Here is a 25,392-nt window from a genome sequence, read left to right as displayed (position 1 = left end):
GAAACCACCAACCTTGTATATTCATCTGATTCCACTTTGGCCCCTGAAGATTAAAGGCTTGGACAAACCTGCATTAGTTACTATAACCATTAGAGTTACTGCAGCTATTACAGTTACTATAACCATTAGAGTTACTGCAGGTATTAGTTACTATAACCATTAGAGTTACTGCAGCTTTTACAGTTACTATAGCCATTAGAGTTACAGCAGGTATTAGTTACTATAACCATTAGAGTTACTGCAGCTATTACAGTTACTATAACCATTAGAGTTACAGCAGGTATTAGTTACTATAACCATTAGAGTTACTGCAGCTATTACAGTTACTATAGCCATTAGACTTACTGCAGCTTTTACAGTTACTATAACCATTAGTTACTGCAGCTATTACAGTTACTATAGCCATTAGAGTTACTGCAGCTTTTACAGTTACTATAACCATTAGTTACTGCAGCTATTACAGTTACTATAACCATTAGAGTTACTGCAGCTATTACAGTTACTATAGCCATTAGAGTTACTGCAGCTTTTACAGTTACTATAACCATTAGTTACTGCAGCTATTACAGTTACTATAACCATTAGAGTTACTGCAGCTATTACAGTTACTATAACCATTAGAGTTACTGCAGCTATTAGTTATTATAGCCATTAGTTACTGCAGCTATTACAGTTACTATAACCATTAGAGTTACTGCAGCTATTACAGTTACTATAACCATTAGAGTTACTGCAGCTATTAGTTATTATAGCCATTAGTTACTGCAGCTATTACAGTTACTATAACCATTAGAGTTACTGCAGCTATTACAGTTACTATAGCCATTAGTTACTGCAGCTATTAGTTACTATAGCCATTAGAGTTACTACAGCTATTAGTTACTATAGCCATTAGTTACTGCAGCTATTACAGTTACTATAGCCATTAGAGTTACTATAGCTACTTGAGTTACTAGAGTTATTAGTTACTTTAGCCATTAGAGTTACTGTAGCTATTAAGGTTCTTATAGCTACTAGAGTTACTGCAGCTACTACAGTTATTAGTTACTATAGCCATTAGTTACTGTAGCTATTAGTTACTGTAGTCAGAGTTACTACAGCTTTTAAAGTTACAAAAGCCATTAGTGTTACTGCAGCTATTACAGTTTCTATAGTCAGTTACTATTGTTATTACAGTTACTGTAGCCATTCGAGTAACAGCTATTACAGTTCCTATAGTTATCGTAATGACCATTGTTAATGTAGTTACTATAGTATGTATTATAGCATGTTACTCATGTGGGCGCTTTCTCACTGTTCTCTTACTATAGACCCCAAAAAAAATAAATACACATATCCAAGCCAATCTCTTCATCTTTATTATAGAACTCTCTTTTTTTCTTTCATTTAAATAACTCTTCTTTTGTCCTCTGTAAAATCTCCAAAAAGGAAACACTGAAAAGGAGTGTTAAAAGTCTGTCTTAAATTAAAACAAAAACAGAAAAAAACAACAGCACAAACATGAAACATACAATATCTCTTTTTAGCGGTGTGTGTAAACCTCCTGGCTGCTGGGGACAGATCAGTTTTGGCCTTCACACGCTCGTGTCTTAAAAATGCTCTTTAGAATCATTATTGCAGTTCAGCCGATAAAAAAGGCTACATGAGTGTATATACTAAAAAAAAACCACATACGTCGCAGAAACCCGCTAATGCCAGAGTACCAGCACAGTGTAGAGTACACAATAAACAAAAGCAGCCACTCGCGCGCACACACACGCACACACACTATAGCAAAAACAGTAAAGTGCACACATGCGCATTAGACTCAGCCCTTCTCACTCTCACTCATTCACACTGTGTCTTAAACAAGAGACTGTACATGTCCGTCACAAACGCGTACATAAAAGAACAACATTCAGCCCATAGTGGAGGTGACACAGGAAGCCTAAAAAAGAGGACAGTGGAAGGTCTATTAAACTCAACTCCTCACACACATACACACACACACACACACACACACACACACACACATACACACACACATAAATGACAACAAAAAGTCTCACTTCAGGAGGTGTGCTTGCATCAGTGCGTTTGTATGTGTGTGTCTGTGTGTGTGTGTCTGTGTTTGAGTATCCTTAATGGGTAGACATACAGATTGCCCTTTGCTATATACTCATGCAAAACAAATCGCAATGCAAGCATCACTGTCACAACACTATCGGTCAGGCGGATTAAAGTGTGTGCATGTGTTTGTGAAGCAAAAGGTGAAATGAAGTGGAACCCTGGACTTGCGCCTGATGTCCAGTAAACGAGTGCAGCAGTATGAAATCGTTTCGCCATGAAAGGAGGCCAAACACTCCCTGCATTCAAACCCACTATAGCTTAAACCTGGCTAATAGAATGTCTGTAAGCATTTCCCTACTGCTGCCACTGTGTATGTGTGTGTGAGAGAGCATGTGCAGGCTAATTTCCTTTTGTGTACACTACCGTTCAAAAGTCTGGAGCCACTCGCCATATTGATATTTTTTGTTATGTTAAATACAGTACTGTGTTAAATCCATCCTTCATTTATTATGTTTCCAATTAAAAGAGCCATTAAGTGCAAGTTATTCACTTTTCAAAAGAAATGTCTAAAGTCTATATACAAAGTAAACCACTTGCAAAATTAGAGTTTAAAAAATGTAACAGATATAGAGAAAATGGGACCTTTTAGACCACCAAAACTGTCCTCATCAGATAAACAGTACTTAAAGCTTTCTTCAGTAAGAGACCGGAGAGAAATGAGGTCCACTCTTGCTTCAAATCTGAAAAAATGCACAGGTGTTCCTGTTCATCCTTCCACTTTGAGAAGACAACTTAAAGGATGAATGATCCTAAAAGTAAGGACGTCCAGAGAGGCCATGAGATAGTTATAATTTTTCTGGGTTGTTATTTTGAGATAATTAACTTTTTTTCTCAAGATAACGATTTTGTTATCTTGAAATAAGTTACTTTTTTTGTTATCTCAAGATAACAATCCGGAAAATTATAGCAACGGCTCATGACCTCTCCGGACTTCCGTATAAAAGACTGTGTTGCTGTCAATAAAACGTTACTGAAAAAAAGGAAACAGACAAGAAAGAAGAAAATGTACAAATCAAACAAAGAAGCTGCTGATGTTCTCAAAGCATTGGACAGGCTGCTCCAGAGTCCAGACCTTAACATCACTGAATGTGTCTGAGATTACTTGGCTTGTGAGAAATAGAAAATGCAACCAACTACTAAGACTGAACTTTGGATGTGTGGAAAAATATCTCTTTGATCACTTTGAAAGACTAAAAATCTCCCAAAAAGATTGAAAGCTGTATTTTTTTTCTGCTTTTTCTCCTGATGCTGTGAAAAATGAATAACTTGTACTAAATGGCTGTTTTGACTGGGAATTAAATGAAGGCGATCTCTGACTTTTACACAGTACTATATAACAATAACTTATACAACATGGATTTAAATATTACAAACTATTCGGCAAGAGGTATGTTTGGATGTTTTGTTCAGAGATGGGATATCATTATTAAATATGATGAATTCTGGATATTAATATTATTAAAACTTCATTATCAATGTTATACAGTCCTTTCAGAATCTTCTAGAGCTCTGTCCATCATCCTGACATATCTTACATTTCTTCACTTTTATTTTATGCATTCTAGTATCTTACTAATTATTTGAAACTAGCAATGCACCATGCCTATGGGCCTATGCTGATATTGCATACTTTTCATGTACATATTTGCCTACATAAACATTTATAAAATGCAGAAATCAGAAATACATCTACCTGGATTAGCATTACAGAGAATGAATAACATGAATAAAATGCAAACACTCTGGCTCTGTAACCTGGGGTCACCTAAACACTGTACTCCTCCAGAATACAATAAATATGCTACTGAAATACCGGTTTACAATATAGGTCGAATCCAAACATCTGTCCAATGCTGATTATTTTAAAGCAAGTATCTGCCAATATGATTATTGGACTATCAGACATGAAATCCTCAGGGGCACGGGAGTAACATATTATAATAATTATATACTTTTCTGCAACCGAACTGGTTTTATATTATTAAAAAAACATTGATTTCAAACTTTTGAACAGCGATTCCAAACTTCTGAACAATAGTGTATTTGACTACGCCCAGTGTTAATCTGGAAATGTCTGGCTTTAAATATGTGTGGCTGTGTGTGTCTGCCTGTCTGTTCTAAATATGCATGTTAAGTGTCTTCAGTTTTGTAGGTGTCCATGGTCTAGTGTGTGTGTCTGTGTGTGTGTTGAGTCCATGTACCAGTGTTTTAAGGTCAATTCTCAACATTCCGTGTCAATCACAGAGGGTCGGCACCGCCTCCTAACAGGTCGCCTGGCAACAGGCCTGATGGGCTGTCCTCCATCTGAGGAGCACCCCAAAGACTGCTGCCATGATAACCGGGGGTTACTCCCCCCCAGACTCCACCCCCCTGCCCCTCTGCCCCACTGCTGCTCCACTGGCTAAAGAGGGCCAGTCCGGGTCCTTCCATGGCTGGGCTGCCCGTCAAAGGGCCTGAAACGTCAAGGCCCTGCCAGGGTGCTGCAGCCTCGCCTCCACCTGCATCTCCCACTACTCCTCCTGCTCCTGCTCCTACTGCACTCCGCTCCCTCTCTCTCTCTCCCTCTCGCACGGCTGGCTCAGAGGCAGTCGAACCTTCAGGTGACCCCGCCACCCCGGAGCTCTGGGAATGTGTAAAGTAACGCGCAACTTCCTCCTCACTCACAAACTCAGCCAGGATAGTGGTGTTCCCCAGGACACACCTATAGAGTGAGATAGATTCAGTCAGGTACTACAGACTTAAAGTGACAGTTTGGCAAAATATTTCATTTACACAATTTTCCTCCTTACCCCAGATGTGATTATTGCCTCAGATGCAAATAATTGCGATTAACTACACAAAATAATGAACTGAGAAATTAACAGACAGGTACTTCACATTTATCATTTCTATTTGGAAATAGGTATGTGATGGTATTGTGATGGAAAGTAATTTGTTACAAGACTATATTTTTAAAATGAAAAAAAAAAAAAAAAAGTTGAGCACATGGAAATATTTATCCTGTCTCTCTACTTCTACTTAGAACTTCGTCACTCATTGTCAGTAAGTGAGTTCAGCCAGGGCTAGTGGTTAAACAGCTGACAAGCAGCAGTTGTAGGACATGAATGAAATGGTAGAGGTAACCCCTGCCTTGACTGGAAATAAATGTTAAGCTGGCCATATCCTACATTATGTATAAAATCCTAACTGATTAAAAAAAACATGTTTGAAAATAATAGAAGGCCTCAGATCATTTCAGTGGTAGATCGGAACACTAAAGATTGACTCGTTTCCCACTTCACACTACCAGATCACTTGCACTGTCAATGTCTCAGATCGGGCTACTAAACTGGAAAATCGCTTCAGATTGTGAAAATTGGTCAGAAGGGGCAAATCAGAGTTAAATCAGGCTAAAAATCCTTAGTGTAGCCCAGCTTTAAACATGTTCTGCTATTTACTGCTTTTATTATTATAAATAATAGCCATTTAGTGTCAGAAACCAAGTGACCAAATTTACTTGAGATTACTTAACAACTTGGCATATTTTGAATCAAGTGTGATGGTCTGCACATGCAGTCTGCACAATGCTTGTTGGTGGGGTGTACGCTTTTATTACTTGTTAGATACATTAGCCTCTTAGGTCAGTGAAAAGCTGAAGACGCAAACATGTCTTGGCTGATCACTTACAATTGCAGAAAAAGGCAAACACTTGATGTGTACACATACATACACATTTTATATATATATATATATATATATATATATATATATATATATATATATATATATGTATATATATATATATGAATACATATAAACATTTAAAATCTACAGACGTGGACAGTAGCAAGTGAAAAGTTTAAGCTGGCTTACATGTGCAGTGCAGTCTGGGCCTTGGCTGCCTCGTGTGGGCTGCAGTAGCGAATCAGAGCACTGCCCTGAGTCAGGCCAAGGTGAAAGGTCATCAATGGACCGTGCTGAAGACAAATTGTCCTCAGAGTGGAGCCGTCAATCTAGAAACAGTGCACACACACAACACACCACAAAAACACATGAGTACTAGGGAGAATGTGCGAATGTGTGATATTCAGACAATTAAAAGGAGCAGTGTGTAACATTTAATGGCATATAGCAGTGAGGTTGCAGATTGCAACCAACTGAATATCCCTCCCTCACCACTCCCTTTCCAAGCGTGTCGTACAACCTGTGGTGGCTGTCAGGTGTTCTGCTGTTGCCTGTCCTGATTTGTTTTGTTTTTTCATGTTTGTGCTTATTTCACCCTCCTTTGCTTTTTTGTGCAAAGTAATAAGCATGATCCTTCATTTTTCAAAATTTGTGTTCTCAAACTTCTCACAACACAAAATGGTTAGCCAGCATCTGCAACCGTTTCAACATAAATACATGACAGGTACTCTCTAGAGCCAGTGTTTGGTTTGTCCCTTCTAGGCTACTGCAGAAACGTGCCAGTGCAATGTGCTGGAGGGCGACCTGCACCTATGTAGACATGAAGGGCTAATTAAATAATTAAGCTAATGAAAGCGAAACATTTCGTCTTTACAGGTGATCACACACTAATCAAAACAGTTTTGCATACTATATTCTATTTCTGATAATAGATCCCCCTAAATCTTTAACACAGCATATGGTATATTGTACATGCTATCACAAGCCTTTCAAAAGATTTAAGCTTTTTCATTTTTCTGCACTATCTATGCCATTTAACTGCCGAGCACATCTGACAAGCAGGTTATGAATCCGTCCCCTTCACAATTAGTTAACCATAGGTGTTTCACCGACACAAAATAAGTCTTTCGTTAAAACTGTCAAACAACCAAACGAATTGACAGATGCATGTATTGCTTTGACAAATAGTGTTTCCATCATACCTGGGGGGTGAGGTTGCTCAGTAGTAGCCAGGAGCTTCCTGCAGATGAACCACCACTCCATGCAGTTTCTGAATGATTAAACAGGACAGAAAAAAGACAGACAAAAAGACAAAACAAACTTTTTTGACGTTTTTACATGTTATTTATTGAGGTTGTTTATGGATCATCTATTCTCATGCATAAGACTGTGTATTGAGGTTGTCGATGGACTTCTATTCTACTGTATAGCGGTGTCATGCCATATCTCATTAGTTGAGATTAATAATAACTACAACAAATATTTATTCATATAGTAGTTTTCACTTAAAATTTGAATCAAAAGCTCAAAGTGCCTTACTCAGGAATATAAGTAAAACATTGAAAAGATAAAAATGCTAGGCTATAAATGAAAATAACTGCACAACTACAAACAGAAAAGAAAATGAGCCTCAATACTTCTAGTGATATGCTAGCCTTTTTTTTTCAAGTCTATACTTAAAACAACTATCAAGCCTGCATTCCTAATATTATCTGGGATGCTACTGTAGAAAACAATCTTCCACCAACTGAGTAAGCGTAAGTGTAATTGATCTTAGGCATTTGCAGTAACCTGCCTTCAGCTGAGTTTAGTGCTAAACAAGGCTACCTTGTTTAAACAGATCTGTGAGCTATGCCAGAACAAGACCATTAAAAGCTTTAAATGTCATAAGCAAGACAGTTTGGGGATATACTGGACAACATGGCCTGGCAAAATACAAAGACGTCCTAAAGCAGTAAGGATGAAAAAGCAATCTGGGAAAAAAAGTCTGTACCAAAAGGTGAGTCCTGGCTCCGTCCCCCTGTGCCCCACCCTCTTGGCATTCGAGGCCCTGCCCCTGACCATGGGGACGAGGACGGCTGCTTCTGATTGGTCAGACCTGGAGGGGGGCGTGGCAGGTGGGAGCTGTTTCGATTGGTCCTCCATGACTTGCTGTGTCCAGTTGGCTCAGGGGGCCAGCTGGACTTGAACTCCGAGAATTTAGCTATAAAAGTCAGAACAAGAACCATTTTTCAATTCTGACAGTGGAAAAGGAAAAAGAGTAATTCATGTTCTATAAATATTCCTGGAAGAGCTACAGAGACACCCAACTTTGGTTATTAGAATGTATTAAATTAGTAGCTTAATAACTCTAATTAGTAAATTTTAACCTAATGTAACCTAATTACCATAGTTAGTATACTGTAACCTGTTAGTAACAAATCTGAGTTTTGTCCATTTTAATCTAATGATTATTGTTTTATTGGTAGCATGGAAAGAGAGTGTTGTAAAAAGTATTATAATTGACATTACACTAAGCATTAAGTTGTACAGAAAAACAATATTTTTGAGGCCAGACAGGGATAGTTACCCGAGTTGTGTGTGGTAAGGGGGTTCTCTGAGGCACTGTAGGGCCAGGCACCAGGTGAAGGCAGTAAGGTGTTCAGGGTGGGGTTTGACTCTAAAAAAGGGGCAGAGAGAGTTGGTTGGAAGTCTGTACCAAATGCCTTGAATTCCACGAGAATGCCTGACATGACATGTCCATGCTCCATCCACAAATGCATTCCTTCATAGCTACTGATGTGAGGTTAGAAAGCATTATAGAACAATCCCAAATCCCATTCAATCTAATAAGAATATATAGCATCTAACTAAGTTTTTGTCAAAAATAAATTCAGAGTGCATTTTCAATTTAAAAAATGTATTTGCATGCACAGTCACCCTGTTAGAACAGAGTGGGCGTAGTCACGGCCGTGCAGAGTTAACTTTAGCATGGCAGCAAAGGCTGTGTTCATGTCTTTTTCAGCCTGCCTAGTTTTGGACAGCTTCAGCGACATGGTTTGGTATGGGTAGTGTAACATTTTAAATTCTTGACGATATGTAGAGAAAAGAAACCCGACAATGTGGCGCGACCTATTGTAGCAGTTTTTGATCAATGTAGGATGTCATATTAAGCCTCTCCTACTTTGCAAATATAGCTACAAAAGAAGGCATTTAGCTTTGGGGCATGGAGAGGCCCACTGAATATAGTGGTCTCTGGTTGGTCGCAGTTACTCCTATCACAAGTCCTGTTCAAACTTTGCAATCAGCCTTTGTTCCACTTTGTCCCCCAAATAAGCCCCTTTAGCATTAGGGCTAGCCAGGTGACTAGCTAAACATTTATCAGTCACAACCAAACTATAATAGACGATAAATGTGTGCTTCTGTACCAGTGTTTTGCTGCAACAGTCAGTCGTCAGTATCATGGTAGTCTTGTGGGGTTAGATGTGATCTTGTACCGAGAATACACATGTAGGGACAACCTGTTAAACTTTTGTTGCTGGATTGCAGCAAAATCTGCCACAAATAAGGGTGCTCCCCCTCTAAAATCCACCCCAAATCATTGTAGTGCATCCTCTTTTAACATCCAGAGTAAAATCGATATTAGGGATACAAGCTAGCTACTGAAACGCTGTTGTTAGCTCACAGTCATTCTTTAAAATGAATGTTTCAGACACGCCCTTTGATTTAGTTTTGTCACTTGATGCACAAAATTGATTCAGTGGAACCACTTTTGAAGACATTAACTCAGAGGAAAAGAGATGGCTTGTTTGCCAACATGATATAGTACAGGTTTCATCTGTACTCCCAAAACGTGCCCAATATTTCTCATGGCTGTCCCCAGACTTGATATGAGATCACATCTGGCCCCGCACGACTAGTATCATGGTGGAATGTGCGTATGTACCTGTGTTGTCCTGCAGTAGCTGGTGGTCAGTATCACTGAGAGCGGGTGATGCCAGCATGCCGCTGGGGGTCATGTATGGGTCGGGGTCAGGGTCAGGGTCGGGGCTCTGAACGCCCTTCCAAGGCACACCTGGCTGGAACTCTGTCACACCCACAAATGCAAACAAAACACTCAGAACCACAGTAATAACCCCTTGAACCTTACACTTGTTGTTCAGTTAATAATCTTTTTTTAGGGGGGAGATTTTTACCCAGTATTCCTACAATTTGGCTGTATCCGATTCCACTTGTTAGCTAGGTCTCCTCCAGTTACACAATGCTACAAAGCTGGGAGGGCGAAGGCTAGCACGTGATTCCTCCAAGAGATGTGAAGCACCACTTGCTGAGCTGCTGGTGCAGCTCATTATGCTAGGAGGATTCTACCTGCCAATTGTCATATGTCAACTGAAAAACCGTGCATTGGTTTACACGCTAAGTAATGAGTGGAGTGGAAGAGCCATTCTACCCATCCAGAGAGAATGAGGCCAATTGTGCTCTCTTGGACTCCCGACCATAGACGGCTGTTAGTTACTATACTGAAAACCTATTATTCAGTAACTAGTATGAAGATAAAATGTGAGTTATCTAGTTATAAGAGTGACACACTGAAATTAGAACCCACATACAGACCCTTACGGTTTACAGGGTTAATAATAGGAACTACAAATTCAAAACATCTTAAATATCCCCAGTGTACTCAAAATACCTGAAATACTACCAGATATTAAATGTGGGAACCACCCAGAAAAGTCTTAAAATGTACAATATTTTAGTTTAATAATGCAAATAACTCAATGAGTTCAGCATTTATTTTTTTCCCATTGCAATACCATTAGTAACAAAACTTTATTCTGTATTATAACTGACAAGATCCTGCTATATGTCATGGTTTCCCCTGTCTGTGTATTCCCTTTTCTGTTTCTGCCCTGGTCTTGTCACTGTCACCCAGCCATGTGCTCTTGTTGCTTTGGTTTCTGTTTCCTCTTGTCTTGCCTCCTTGTTATCTGTCTCATCTGTGTCTAGTCTGTTGATCTTCCCCCACTGTCATTCCTCTCAGGTACTTCTTGTCTTTATTCATAAGCATTTATACCCCTGTTTTTGCTTTGTGTCTTTGTCCTACATCGTTTTATGTTATGGTCTGTCCTTCGTTTGCGCATCTTGCTTGCCTTTGTGGATTTTTGTGTCTAGTACCTTTTCCACAGCATTTTAGTTTCAGTGTTTAGATCTATGTTATGTTATAGTTGTCTGGTTTGCTTTGTTCTATAGTTTTGCTACTTTTAATACAAACATCTCTGCACTCCTCAACTGAATCAACCAATTCTTGGACTTTTGAATCTCATCACTTTAAAACCTACATGCACTTGCATCCTGCCACACTGTCTGCTTCGTTACATCATCTGAGTATGTGTTCGTGGTGAGGTATATGGGTATTACCTGGTGGCCAGGTGGGGGTGCCAGGTGTAGTGCCCAGTTTGCCCCCAGGCGTTCTATGCCAACTGTCAGTCAGACTTTGAGCCATACCCAGATTCTCTGTCCCCAACAGATCATACTGAGAATATGGGGAGTCGCCCCGCAGCTTCATGGGCCCAGGCATGAGACCTGCACACACAGCGAGACAGAGAAAAAGATATGCCATGTCACTGTTTACTTTTACAAAAAAAATCACTAGCCATGTTTGTCCAGTACACTAGTAATAAAGCAATAAGTTAAGAGAGGCAGTAAACAATCCTTACTCAAAACAATGGTTCGTTAACAGTTGCCTGTGGGTTTCAGGTCACATAACAGTCAAAGATTATTCCATAAACAGCACAATGGGCACAATCCATAAAATGATTCAGTTTTTCTTACTTGGCACATAAATACAGAATTCCACTGCGACAATTCAACTGCAATCATATGTGTATTTTGGTTATGTTCAAACAGCTTTGAACATGGCTTCTATAAATTACCAAAAAGAGTTATTTGACAGTAGCAAAACCCTTTTTGGTGCTATATAAAACCATTTTTAAAAGATTCTTTAAAGACCCACATACAACAGGTTTTCCATCACAGACAAGAGCCATTTACCATGCAAGGAAACATTCATGCATTTAAGTGACTGAGTGTTCCCTACTCTACATATAACCACTGCATTTAGTGAACAACCCTTGAAACATTTTTAAGGTCCAGGGCTTTAAACTGTGTAGCAGTAGTAGGCCTAAATCAAAAGTGAACTGATAAAGCTCATCCGATGAGTATCAAAGCACCATCCAGATTATCATCACATGTGATTTACTACTATTAAGCAATCTGTGTGTGTATATGTGTGGTGTGAATAAATGAGTAAGACTGCGAGAGAAGACTTGTCAGAAAAGACTTTACCGTTCTTGTGCAGCATGGGATCTGGGGGGGAAGGGGCTAGGGGGTGTCCAGCCTCCATCATCCATTTAAAGCGTGACTGTGAACCACCTGCTTCCTTCAGACCACCTACAGACCCACCCATCACTGACTCTAGCTCCACCCCTGAGCCAAAGCCTGCTGAGACAGAGACAGAGGGAGGCTTATGATTTTGCACATACAACATAATAATGCTAATGACAACATACGTGCCGCACTCTCTCTCTAGTACGGTCTATTCATAGTATTCGATTATGTCATTAAGAATGCCCTGCCACCATTTTGGTAGGGAAGCTCTAAGTCTGGTTATGCTTTGATAGAGCTTATCTTGTCACTGTTGCTGCAGCTACAACCCTGCTGGTGGATGAAGACCAAGCAAAATAGACCAGAATGACCACAAAAAAGATGAAAGTGGACACTTTAGATACAGCCTCCAGAAAATGCTAGATTTTTTTTGCTGAACTATATACTGGATGAGGTGAAAGCTATTGTTCTTTTTAAAGAGTTGCTATCACAGAAATTAGCTACTAACCATGGTCTCCAACAAGAGGTGACAATGACTAAGGAGTTGTTATAACAATCTAAGATTACATTATCTATCCTTTCTGTGACTTTCATTAATGATTACACAGTGACTGACCAGTGAAGGCAGTGGGGGTTTTAGGGTGCAGATCAGCCAAAGACCCTCCCATTGCTGGGTGGAGAAGGGGCCCATCAGGCTGCTTGGGCGCAGGACCTCCGAGGTGGGAAGGGGAGAGTTTAGCACCCCCTACACCCTGCTGCTGTCTCTGCTGCTGAAGGATAGCCATGATTCGGGCCAACTACAGAAAGTTAGAGAGAGAGAGATAGAGAGAGAGAGAGAGAGAAAATGACAATAAGAAGCTCATGGGTTAATACAGCCTTTTGAAAGCCCTGTTGAGTTTGGTTCTGTCTACATTTTCTTTTTACAAATCTCATTAATAAGTCAACAAACGATGATCAAGTCAAAACTCAAAATATCAAATGTTCACTAAACTGTCCAGCAGTTGCAAGTCAAGGTGACTTGAACTGATGAGGAACTTTGAGTGAGTGACAAAAAGTCTTTTTATGTTAAAACACTGATCAAAATATATAGTTATTATATAATAATATATATTTTATATATATATAGTAATTTTATATTATAAAGTCCTGTCACCTTGACTAGTACTACTAAACCATCAAAAGTTTAATTTCTACTTTCAATTCAAGGTCCAAAAAAATGTAAGGCCCATCACAAAGATGCACTATGTTGCCTAGCAGATAGAATACAATGTGCAGCTACGCTACATAAAATATGTTGCAGTCAGATAAACAGAAAAAGTTAACTTTTACACTCTACACCTATAAATTTAACAAAATAAAATTTGGTATCAGCCAACTCACTCTTCACAAACTCACTGTTTGTTTCAAAATGAAAAGAAATGATGCGAAAAACACTCAGCTAGTAATTTTAGCTGAGGTGACAGACGATTAGAGTTTCTTCATCTTAAAGGACTTCACAATAACCCCTTTTCTCGTTCTGAGTTTAAGTCTGACTGGCACACTGGTGTGGAACTAGACAGAGTTCAGAGTCCCTGGGCCTCGCCATGCATCTATGCAGTATGTACACCTTCTTTAAAAACAATGGTTTCAGATTTCTGGATGCCGTTGCGATGCAGCACACTGCATCCGGTGTGCAGTGGCCTTTAACTGACATGACTAAACACACTGGGCTCAAAGTAGCCAGGTGTTTGAGATGGATAATAAAGGGTGGCATACCTGCTGTGGGTCATGTTGTTGACGCAGAGGTGGAGGGAACTTCCTTTGAGACAGGAAATGTTGCTGCTGCTGCTGCTGTTGCTGCTGCTGCAAGAGCAGCTGACACGCCTGAAAGAGACAGAGAGAAAACAAAGGGATGTTTAAAGAATTTGGAATAAAGATATGTTTATTGAGTATTTGCTGTAACGATATTTACCAGCTGAAACTGCTGCATCTGTGGGTGAATGCCACTGAGCATGGCTATGTGCTGAGGGGAGAGCTGTGGAGGGAACATGCTTCCACTGGGGGGTGCAATCGGCTTCAGCATGGATCCTGAAACCTACAGACACAACACATGCACAACCACAGAGCATTTTCATTCTGGACTGCTACTAAACATGCCCAATTTGCTACTTTATGTGCGATAAACTGTTGTCTATCAAGTCTATCTAGTAGTCAGACAGATACAATTTATTAATGCTTGAGGGGAAAGTAAAAAAAATACTGATATTATCTGTATTAGTGGTGCACCGAAATTAAATTATTTGACCAAAACTGGAATTCAGGACACACTCATCCAAAGCCTGAAATCTGAAAGAAATGATTCTTTTACATAAGTAATTTTCTATTTCACTTATGCTTGTGAATTAGTGTAATAAGGCAAACAATGCCTCAAAGGAAGAAGTTGCAGTATTGAGAAACAGAAGTAACACAGAACTAGCGAGAACTGATTTAATTTTAAACAGCTTGCTAAATACTATTGTTAAACATTGTAAAATTATGAAATGTTTTCCCAAAGGGATCCATAGCTAAATTCCAGAGCACCTTGGCTGTAATGACAGAAAACACCCCATTTTTAATATGTACAGCATGTGGACCCCTGTCTAGCAGTCTAAAGTTTCTCCAGTTTGGGCATCTATTAGAACACCACGGACTCCAGAAGGACCTAACAGATGCATGTGTCTGCAGTAACAACTTCCAAAACCAGAGGTGAAAAAATTTGTTACCAAAAGTATTTCTACTCAAAATGATTTATGTGATTAATCAGCTAATGCTTAAAACATGTAAGCTAAAGACTTGACAGAACACAGCTGCAGTGGACTGTGATTGAGTGTTTGACTGTTGATCTGCTGCCGCTTAAAAAAGCAAGGGTAAAGACACCCAAGACACATGTAAAACAAATACAAATATCGCTCATGTTATAGCAGTGTAAATGTATCCGTCTCTCCAAGCCACATTTAACAACCAAAATTCCTCCCCTTGCAATATGTCACGGGGCACGTGATTCACGTCTATGAGGAAGATAATCATGGAGGACGCGCATGGTTGAGGACTGGACAAAACAAAATGCTTAACAGCAGTATGGACAGACACTACTGTGCAAAACAAACTGCAGATGACTTCAATAACAACCAATCACTGGTTACTGCATAACGAGCAGATTTGCATATTCCGTCCCATTCAGTAATCAGACTTATAGTTTATAGTAGACCTACTTAGTCTTGTGCTTTTTTTGTCTTTCGGCCAAAAAACAAATGTGCCACTTTTGACCATTTTTAGCTATAATGTACACAATGTGGATGTATTCAGACTCAGTAGGAGCCGAGTCTGAACAAAAAAAAAATCTAAAAATCCTTACATAATCATGCAGAAGACAATAGCATGCCAGAGCAAAATACTGGCAGGATACGCTGTTTTCATTGAATGGCACATAGGAGTCAGCATGAAGTCACCTGAGGCGGCAGGAACTGATGAGGCACTTGTGCTCGAATTCCAGGAGAGGGATTCATGGGGTGAACACCAGGCTGCATTCCTCTTAACTGAGCAATTCCACCACCAGCACCAAATACACCGTGACCTCCCATCTGTAAAACAGGGCAACGTGTTATTTCCATACATAACATTATATTATCTTACATTGAATAGAATGGGTTACTCAGAAGAAAAAATGGCTCTTCAGATACAGGAGGAAACTAAGTTAAAAGCTTAATTTAGTAGGATAGCTACCTGGCAATCTAGATACCTATTTTACATCCATGTATACTGCACAGCGCAGATACTTCACTTGAATTAAGTCCTTATAAATCTTGTTCTTGTTTACCAACGTAAGTAAGAATTATATTAATGCCAGTGTAGTTGTATTTAATCAGCCTATAAGTGTTAAATCTACAACACTCCTAATTTTGTCTCTAAAATACTTCAAGAATACAATTTATAAACAAAATATATTGTAAAATTATTTTGTATAAGATATAAATATTACTTATAACATCACATTACATGAAAACCTGTTATTATCTCATTGGGTGAGGGAGCGGGGTTAGGGTAACTTTCTGGTGGGTTAGATTAAACATGCAGCTGGCCTGTGGGCCACACTTAGGACAGCCCTATTCTAAAATATTCTTCATGAGTAGGTGTGTCCAAACGTTTGACTGATAAATTGTATGCTATTACGATTGCACAGCTAGCATACGCTGCTGCCAAGTGCGAGGTGACCCAGCTCAGACAAAGGTAATGATGTAAGACAAATTAATTATGACTGTCTAACAAAGAGTGCGTTTACATGTACTTAATAATCTGATAACTGCAGAAAATCAGATTTTGGCAGTAATCCAATCCACACGTTTACATGCACTTGAGTAATCAGATAATGGGAAACTCCGGTTCTACATGTGTCGGGCAGTAATCAGATTTCTGCTTTGCAACCAGCCAATAAACTCACAGAAGAAGACAAGACGTAAACATAACGTAAAACTTCACGCCGCTGTTTTTTTTTTTAAACATCGCACCACCTGAAAATATGAACATATATCATGTAGAACATGAAGAATATTTAAATCCTTTATTTCATGTTTGGTTTCAGCGCCGCTTCCAAAGTATTTTGCTGCCATGTGGCGACATCCACCGTGTGTTCTCGCGCATGCACAGACTGAGAAATCTGATAGAAAGTATGAGTATACCCCTGAGTATGCGTATACACGCACTGAGAAATCTGATTACTGAGCTGAAGTCCAGCTCTCTTTATCAGATTTTTTAATCGAATTTCTAGATCGGAGTATGGTGTTTACACGACCATTTGAATAATCGGATAACTGCAGAAATCCGATTATGATCAGATTATGAGTGCATGTACATGCACTCACCGTAAGAACTACTACTGTTGTTTTATCAGTACCTTATCAAAATAGGGCCCCGTCTCCCCAGGGCCCATGTCTTTGGAGCTCTGTGAGCGGAACCCCGCTCCTCTTCCTCCCTTCCTCATCTCGCCATTAAAGTCATTCATCCCTCTTCTGGGCCTGTCTGGGGCACTGCCAGCCTCATCATCCTAAGTCAAAACATACAAAAAATTAGCTCAGACACAACATTAGCTTTCACTCCAACTAACCTTCTCATGATTAGCTTCTAACTTACCGCAATCCCCATGTTCGAAAACTGCCTAGTCATAGGGCCCGTCCAGGAATCCCCGCTATTCCCTTTCAGAGGACCCTGAGAAAAAGATGTATATGTCCCATTCTGCATATACTGGCATTATGGTGTGCATAACGTACAGTATTTATCACTGTACTCCTAAATAAAATACTTGCACATTGGCACTAGTTACAATTATATCCCACCTGATCTACATTGTTCTAAAAAAACCTGTACATTTAACTTATACATTACACAATACTATTGTAAATAAAAAGAGCAAAAGACACTAATACTAGTGGCACAATGTGAGAGTTACACTGAGACTCATATGTACCTTCCCACCAGTTCTCTTGCCCCCCTGGCCTTGGCCCCAGCCTCCAGTAGTAAAGGAGGAACCGCCCTGGGACCCTCTGCTGCCCCACATGCCAGGACCACTGTCATCCTCCTCCCAGCTGCCATGGCGTGAGCTATTTGAGCCTTCATCACCCCAGCTATCTTGCACAGACTTTGGACCTGGAGAAAGGACAAATACAGTGTAGCAGTCTTGGCTACTCAGACAATCCAAAACACAGGTTATGTTTTGCTTGAAAAATAAACCTCTGCGAATTAATGTTATTATTATTATTATTATTATTATTATTATTATTATTATTTCAAATTCAGATTTTAGATTCAGATAAATGCAGACCTAAACAAGGGTTTTTAACCAAGCTCCTAGGGAATAGCTGGATCAAGTGTGTTTGATTGGTATTGGGACTAGACTCCAGGAGCCAGGTCATTTAGAGATACGTGGGCACTCTTACCAGGCTTGACTGGATTAGAATGGGAGCTGCCCCATCCTGCCCCTTTTCCAGAATCCTCTGAATCCCTCCAGCCTGATGGGGCCTCAAATGTCTTCCCCCAGCCTGCTGTGCCGTTGTCCACACCCTGCTCTGGAGGACCTCCACAATCCCATGCTGCAGAGGTAATACAATGCAAATAATTCATAGGTCATTTATTTATGAATATCATTAGAAAAGTATAATATTGGCATCAATGTTTACTTTAGTTCTGTCTTTAATTTCACCTGGCATTATTTGCGTTTACTTAAAGAAACACATTATATCAGTATCAGCATCTTGATTGGCAGAGACATGAAAATGACACCTAGTGTGTACCTTCAGTGTGCACACTCTAAATTACCTAGTTTAGAATTAGTTTAGAATGAACCGTGTGGCTCATACATTACCTGTATTTTTGTCTCTGCTGGCTGGTGTGGTGGCAGCTGGCCTGGTGGGCTGACCCCTCTGCTGTGGGGTGCCGCTCTTGTCCCACATGTTGACACTCTTGCTGTCATAGTGGGATGGGTCGCCCCAGGCTGCCGTGCCATCATCTATTTCCATCTTCCTGCTGATAGACTGGGGCGAAGGCTCCTCCCAGCCACTAGGCTCCACTGCAGCAGACACTTGAGGGATGGGGCCGGATGTCCATCCTGGGCTTTGGTTCTGGGTCTGAGGCTGGAGGTATGCAATAGGACATGATTTTGTTAACATCATAAACTACATCACAATGTACTATCCTGCATATGTCATGGGCATCTTCAGTACATCTGAAACGCAGCATAAACGCATGTAAATAGGTAAGAGAATTAGACTCATTTTAGAGAGCCTTTTAAGCATATACAAAGTAACAGGTAGCTAGCTGTACATCAGCCTGTTCCGACATTTTATCTACTACAGTAGAACCTATACAAATGTATTGTGAAAGCGTCTTTAAGTATTATGAGGTCATATTGTTGAAATATTGCCCACACTCACCTGAGGCCCTGCGGGTCGAGCCCTGGAGTCCTGCTGGCCTCTCGATTGTGCAGTCTGGGACTGGGATTGTTGTGGCTGCTGCTGATTTGGGCCTTTCAGTGCTGTTTGGTTGTTTGGTATTTGTGTCCCCCCCCAGGCTTGGTTTTGTCTAACTCCAGTGTCCACTTCCTTCACTCCCCACCCTCTCCGCCTTTCTTCCTCAGAACTGCCCCAGGACCCCTCATCCTGACTGCCTTGCTTAACCCCCCTTTCCACACCCCACTCGTTGTCCCCCTGTCCCCAATCTCCTCCACTTCCACTCCCCTGCTCCCACCCCCCTCTCTCCCTCCTGTTCTCACCCCACCTCCCCACTCGTTCGTCTTCCACAGCTTCGCCCCATCTGCTGGATAAAGTACCCTGTTCTGGACGACTGCGCCACTCTCCGTCTTTTTCAACCCATCTTTCCTCTCTTGGTTCCCCCCATCCACTCCCTTCACCTCCCCATCCCTGGCTTCTACCCCCCCTCACCTGGTTACCCTCCGAGGGCCCAGACCTCTGAAGCAGGTTAGAGCTGTTTGTGTTAGCGTTAGCATTAGCACGCTCAGTCCAGCCTGACCCACTGTCCGCCTCTAGATCCCAGGCTACGCTCTGCTTGATCTGGGTTTGTCCCCAGCCGCTGTTGCAAAGCACCCTGGGATCCAGATCACTCCGATTAAGCATGCTCTGTAAGGCCACTTCAGTGTGGGTGGCTCGTGCTCTGGAGAGGTCTGAGCTGTGCTGCTTCTGTGCATCCTCGCTGCTTTCATGACCGGCAGAATCGCACTCAGAACCCTCCCATTCGTCCGCCCCTACTTTCTGATTATCCAATGCCATTGTGTTGGTTGCAAGCATTTGAGAGTCTTGTAAACTACCTGCAAAGCTTTCTTTTGCGCTCCCGCTGGTGCCTCCTGCTGGCCAAGCTGTAGCTGCCTGCTTGTTTAGTTCACCTGCCTCATCACCCCATGCTCCCTGAGATACCCCACAGATGCCTCCATCTTTACCATTACCTCCACTTCCCCAACCCTCCCGGCTCTCTCCAGATGCACTCCACATGCCTCCACTCTTCCCCTCTGCATCTGCCACACTGCCCCACCCATCAGTCCTTGAGGCTGCTGGATTTGATTCCTTGGAAGCAGGAAGCTGTAACACCTCATTTGTCCCTATGCAGTCCACATCCTCAGAATCTTCAGCAACATTTGCTTGTTTTGGTCCTGCCTCTTGTTCCAGCCTGTTGTCTCCACATCCAACTCTGTCCTGGGCCTGGGTTTGCTGCTGCACACTGCCTGGACTTAAGGAAGTGTGGGAGGCAGTATGGACTGACTTTGAGTCAGCTGTCATGACATCTTTGCTGTCAAGCCAGTCTGCAGGGCTGCATCCTGGACTCAAATCACTGCTGGAACCTTGTGGTTCCTCCTCCACTCCAGCAGGGGACAGCACTTCAGAACTGAAGGACCGATCTACTGCATCAGCCTCAGAAGATGGCCCCCACATCCTGCTGCCTGTTGCATATTCACCAGGGGTAAAAGACCCACCCAAGTCACTAATCCCTAGTTCGCTGTCTTGCATGCCCTGACCCCACGAGGCACTGCTGCTCTGGGCTAAAGGCTCTTCCTGTCTCCTGCCTTCTGAAATCTTGGGCCACGCCTCCAAATCAGAGCCGTCCACTACTACAGCCTTATCCATTCCCTGAGAGAGGGGCAGGGCTCCTGAGCCCGGCCCCCATGTGGAATTTGCATAAGTCGAAGTGGCAGAGGACAGAGACGAGAGAGGAGAAGCAGGATCTACGTCAGGATCTGGTGGGGAACATAAACAATGTCATGGTTTTATCCAGATAACAATGATTCACTCAAAATGATGGTTCACTTAAAATGCCTGTTGTGGATCATAAGATTACACATTAACCAGGGAGAACTTCATAAACCAAGTCAACATAAGTCAAAAGTCAAAATAGATTACAACATATCACTTGCATCAACTTCTGGCATCAAATACCAGAGCTACCTCTGGACCTTAAATGCATACTCAGGTTACTAGCAACATGTGACCTCATCTCACCCTTCCTCTCGTCCATTTTTTTTCAGATAAACTCTTTTATTATTGTTAATAAAATGTTATAACAGTGTAATACTATTGTGGCAGCTTGTAAATGAGTTTGCATTACACATTAGTGCAAAGCTGCTAACATATCTAAGCATGAATAAACAGTTGAAGAAACTGCTTTTAGAACAAATGAAGCTGGGTGCTGCCCACTAGTACTAACTGTATGTGCTAATTTACCGGCCCACCTGAGCAGTGCACTGTATTTGCATTTAATAGCTCCCCCGTCTGGACGGGTGACGAAGCATCCCCTGTGGCCCCACCCACTAGTGGCTGACCCCTCTTCAGCAAAACTTTGGGCTCCTGCTGGTTACGGAAGCGAGGGGGCACTTCACGTGGCATGAACCGTGCAGATGCTCCGGAGGGGGGCTGTCCGTTGGCCACAGTGTTCCGCTTTGCATTGTTCCCACCCGCAAGGGGTGCTGCAGGACCCCCAGGACCAGGACAAGGGGCCGAGGCTGAAGAGGAACTGGAGCGTTGAGATACACAGTTGAGGGGGGTAGGGGACTGGGCCAGTGGAGGAGAAGTCAGTTCTGACAAAAAAAAAATAAATAAATAAATAAAAAAAATATATATATATATATATATACATATATTAAAAAAAAGTATACAGGTAATTACTTTATTGAGGGAAAATTTGAGCTGTACAATTGCAAAGACAGTGAGCAATAAATACACATTCACTATATGACCAAAATTTGCAGACACATGCTCATTTGATATTTCTTCTGAAATTAAGGGTGTCAACCACTTAAAATGCCAAGCCTATTAGATTTATATACATTTATATTACCTATTATATTCATTATCTACAGGGACGTCATTGCAAACTGACTAAGCTTTATTCTTAAATTATAGAAATGTGTAAAAAAAAAATTGGGCCAGCAGGTGGGCCCTGGCCATTTAAGGGGTAAATAGGGAGTTTTTTGCCCCTCTTCTGTTTCCCTTCCACTGCTGCACAGCCCAATGCTAGAGGGCTGCTCCAGAGTGTAACATTCTATTATTTTAGATTATATAAGCTGCGTGTGCAACTGAAAACCTGTTCAGTACTGGGTGCACCTTAACGCAGCTAAATTCTCTAATTATGAAGGGGTTTTGGGGTACTTTTGAACATACAGAGTAATAAATATGCATCATTACAAATCCTACACAAAATAGGAACATCCCATAACGGTTAGCATGAACCAAACAAGCACAGCTGAAGAGAATCAGTCACAGTTCTATAACTACTTACCTTTAAATGTCTGTTCAGTGTCCTGTAACAAAAAAAACAAAACATGGTCTGAGCATCATTTTAATAGCATTTTAATATTTAATTCAACTGCAGCTCAGTTCATAACTTGAAATGATCAGTAAACCGTGACGTGATCAATTAATTTCTTTTCTATTTATTTTGTCCATGCTGTAAAATCATATTACACACCGTGTGAGAAACCTCCTGACGACTTTGTTCTTCTCTTGTACTTTTGAGGTCTTCCATGAACCACTGTTCCCTTTCCCAGCACTCCTCTCTAAAACAGAAATAGTACACAAAAACTATCAACTTTCATGCCATAAGAAAAGTGTACGAATGGCAACAACAAGATTAACAATATTAATGTTATATTTACAACAATTATAACAAAAATGTTTTCTCACAATTGACTTATGAAAGACACAGATTTAAAATTACGAGATCGGTGTTTAAGATAGAAAAGAATAAACAGAAAAACCTTAACACAGTGAATTAAAACAGCAAGGCATGAAATAGACATTTCAGCTTACACTGAAACCTATGACAGCATGAATCGTAGGTAATGATTTAAATTGGCTAATTCAGGACACATCCAAATAAGCCCTGACTGCCCAACTAACTTGGACACAGTGTGAAGCTTAAGCCGCTCAAGTAGGTGGACAGAGAGTTAATCCCAGCGAGTCGAGCTTCTTATTCGAATTTTCCGCTCCACCTTAAATGGTGCTGCAGTTACATTCGGGGGCACGTAACTACTAACGGAACTGCTGCACCATTTAAGGTGGAAGGGAAAATTAGACCACGAAGTCAGCTTCGTTTCAGCAAGCGAGCCTGCAAACTGTCAGATGCATCTAACCTAAAGCATCAATTTGTTGGTTAGCTTTTAACAAAGACTCCTTTAACATATCCTTTAACAAATCTAATCGTACTATCAATGAACACGAAGGCACTGACAGACATAACTGCAAGCAACCAACCGCTAGCAAGTAGTTTTTTTTCCTGCGGAACTAAAAAGAAACAAGCTAACAACCTTCACATTATGTCGGCACTAATATTACTATCTTAAATTAAAGTTAACCCCATTAATACATTGTCTAAGTGCAGTTATTGTCCAGGTAGAAGTGTAGTTAATGTGCTAGCAAGCTAGCCTAGCTAACGGTTGCTAAGCTAACCGGGCTAAAAATAAGCAGGTAACGTACGATGCAATAAACTAATAGCACGTGGCGCCGATTATAGACAACTTTTTTGCCCAAATATTCAAGAGTTGAGCTATGGGAGGTTTCACTGCCCGTGAACCAAAATGTGAGGTTTGTTTTGATGAGGGGATGACGCACTTAGCTAGCTTAGCTTAGCCATTTCGCTTGTCATTATGTAAAGTGTTTAAATGGTTACAACGCATTTGTTAAATATACAATCAATATACCGCCCGAGCTAGTGACAAAACGGCTTATTCTTAAGCTTTTAAACTGAATGTTTGGGAAAATGTCGATAATACGCGTTGGGCCGTTAGCTTAGCTTAGCTTGCTTATCATTAGCAGTGTTTATCGTAAGCTAATTAGTCCGTTTTACTGGATTTGCTATTGCACCGCCAAAGTCTCGAATTTATCTATATTTGTCCGGTTGTTCAAGTCGTGTGAATCGTGCATGGTAAGTAGCATTAACACAAGTTACCCTGGTCATGTGTGAGGCTAATGATAAATGCTAAAAAAAAACACTCGACATCAAAACCAAAACAAAACTTCAGCACCACTTTAGCTTTGAGCTGTAGACGGCAAACTGAGCTTAATAACTCAGTAATAACTACTAACGTTACATTGACTGTGACAGCACATTGGTACTTAATTATATAACATACGTGCATTACTCTGTTCGTTTTAGTTGGCGTATGAATTAAAGAGCAGTGCTACTTTACCTTGGGAGTTGTTACCTATGGCATATCAGCAGCAGCTTAGTGCAGCCAGATAAAACCCCGTTAGATTTCGGTGCAAGAAAAACAACGCGGCGCATCAAGGTTTGAGGCAGCAAGCACATTGGAGAATGCACGATAAGAAAAAAGAACAAAGCATACTAGAAAAAAACCAGACGGTGAAGAATTGACTAGGTTTTAAAACGCGTCTGTTAAAGCCATTTGAATTGTTATTCGGCCATTTCAGCCCGAAGTCTTCCTGGCTTAGTGCAGGAAATAGCGGTGTAGTAAAGGACTTCTTCCACAAGGGGCGCAGTAATGATAAAATATTTCCTATTTCCACAAGGCGGCGATGTAGTGACGGACTTCTTCCACAAGGCGGCGATGTAGTGACGGGCTTTTTCCACAAGGCGGCGATGTAGTGACGGGCTTTTTCCACAAGGCGGCGATGTAGTGACGGGCTTTTTCCACAAGGCGGCGATGTAGTGACGGCCTTTTTTCACAAGGCGGCGATGTAGTGACGGCCTTTTTCCACAAGGCGGCGATGTAGTGACGGGCTTTTTCCACAAGGCGGCGATGTAGTGACGGGCTTTTTTCACAAGGGGGCCGTATTGTGGCTTGTGTTAAACGCGTTGGGAAAAACTGAAGTAAAACGGACGCGATGTATGTGTTGATGTGCTTTTATGCGGAGAAAGTATAATCAGATCTGATCTGCTCAAAGATGCGTTTTAGTGAAACGTGTAAATAGAATCCAGCCAAACTTTATCAAGTACATTTCCAGAAAGAGGCTAAAAGAGTCTACCATTCGTTTTGCATTGTGTGAAAGTGTTTTTCTCTAAAACAAATATTAACTTGTTAAACATTGTATATATTAATATAAAGTACTTCATCACAGTTTACCAATGGTTAAGGTGCCTAAGTACTTTTTGGGACCACTGTATTGCAACGATTAGGAAGTGAAATCCCACTTTTCATTCCTTTTCCTAAATGTGCAATTATTCTTTTGGTTCTGACATAAAATAAAATTATTAGGAAGTTTGTTGATGAATTATTAGTTAAGGAAT

The 25,392-nt window shown here is 40.9% G+C and overlaps 1 protein-coding gene across 2 annotated transcripts; it reads right to left on the bottom strand.

Moving 5' to 3' along the window:
- Positions 1 to 1,335: 1,335 nt before the first annotated feature.
- si:dkey-46g23.1 (trinucleotide repeat-containing gene 6B protein) lies at positions 1,336 to 24,614 on the bottom strand. 2 transcript variants are annotated; one of them, XM_036564994.1, is made up of 22 exons: positions 24,335 to 24,614; positions 22,615 to 22,702; positions 22,426 to 22,447; positions 21,380 to 21,724; positions 19,077 to 20,887; positions 18,509 to 18,776; positions 18,084 to 18,236; positions 17,615 to 17,793; positions 17,281 to 17,355; positions 17,045 to 17,194; positions 15,603 to 15,734; positions 14,087 to 14,209; positions 13,891 to 13,998; positions 12,752 to 12,932; positions 12,097 to 12,252; positions 11,170 to 11,334; positions 9,698 to 9,838; positions 8,342 to 8,431; positions 7,766 to 7,975; positions 6,975 to 7,042; positions 5,962 to 6,101; positions 1,336 to 4,810 (listed from the first exon to the last, which is right to left on the bottom strand). In XM_036564994.1, exons 2-22 carry the CDS (start codon positions 22,669 to 22,671, stop codon positions 4,348 to 4,350), a joined length of 5,037 nt encoding a protein of 1,678 aa, XP_036420887.1. In that variant the 5' UTR covers positions 22,672 to 22,702; positions 24,335 to 24,614; the 3' UTR covers positions 1,336 to 4,347. The 2 variants fall into 2 exon arrangements, with proteins under 2 accessions (XP_036420887.1, XP_036420889.1); XM_036564996.1 differs by having other exon boundaries at positions 12,097 to 12,249.
- Between the last annotated feature and the right edge of the window lie 778 nt (positions 24,615 to 25,392).

The sequence above is a fragment of the Colossoma macropomum genome, unplaced genomic scaffold, assembly GCF_904425465.1.
Source record: "Colossoma macropomum unplaced genomic scaffold, Colossoma_macropomum, whole genome shotgun sequence".
In the NCBI taxonomy this organism is placed as follows: Eukaryota; Metazoa; Chordata; class Actinopteri; order Characiformes; family Serrasalmidae; genus Colossoma; species Colossoma macropomum.
The sequence above is the reverse complement of the archived record's forward strand: the minus strand, read 5'-3'. Positions and strand labels throughout refer to the sequence as shown.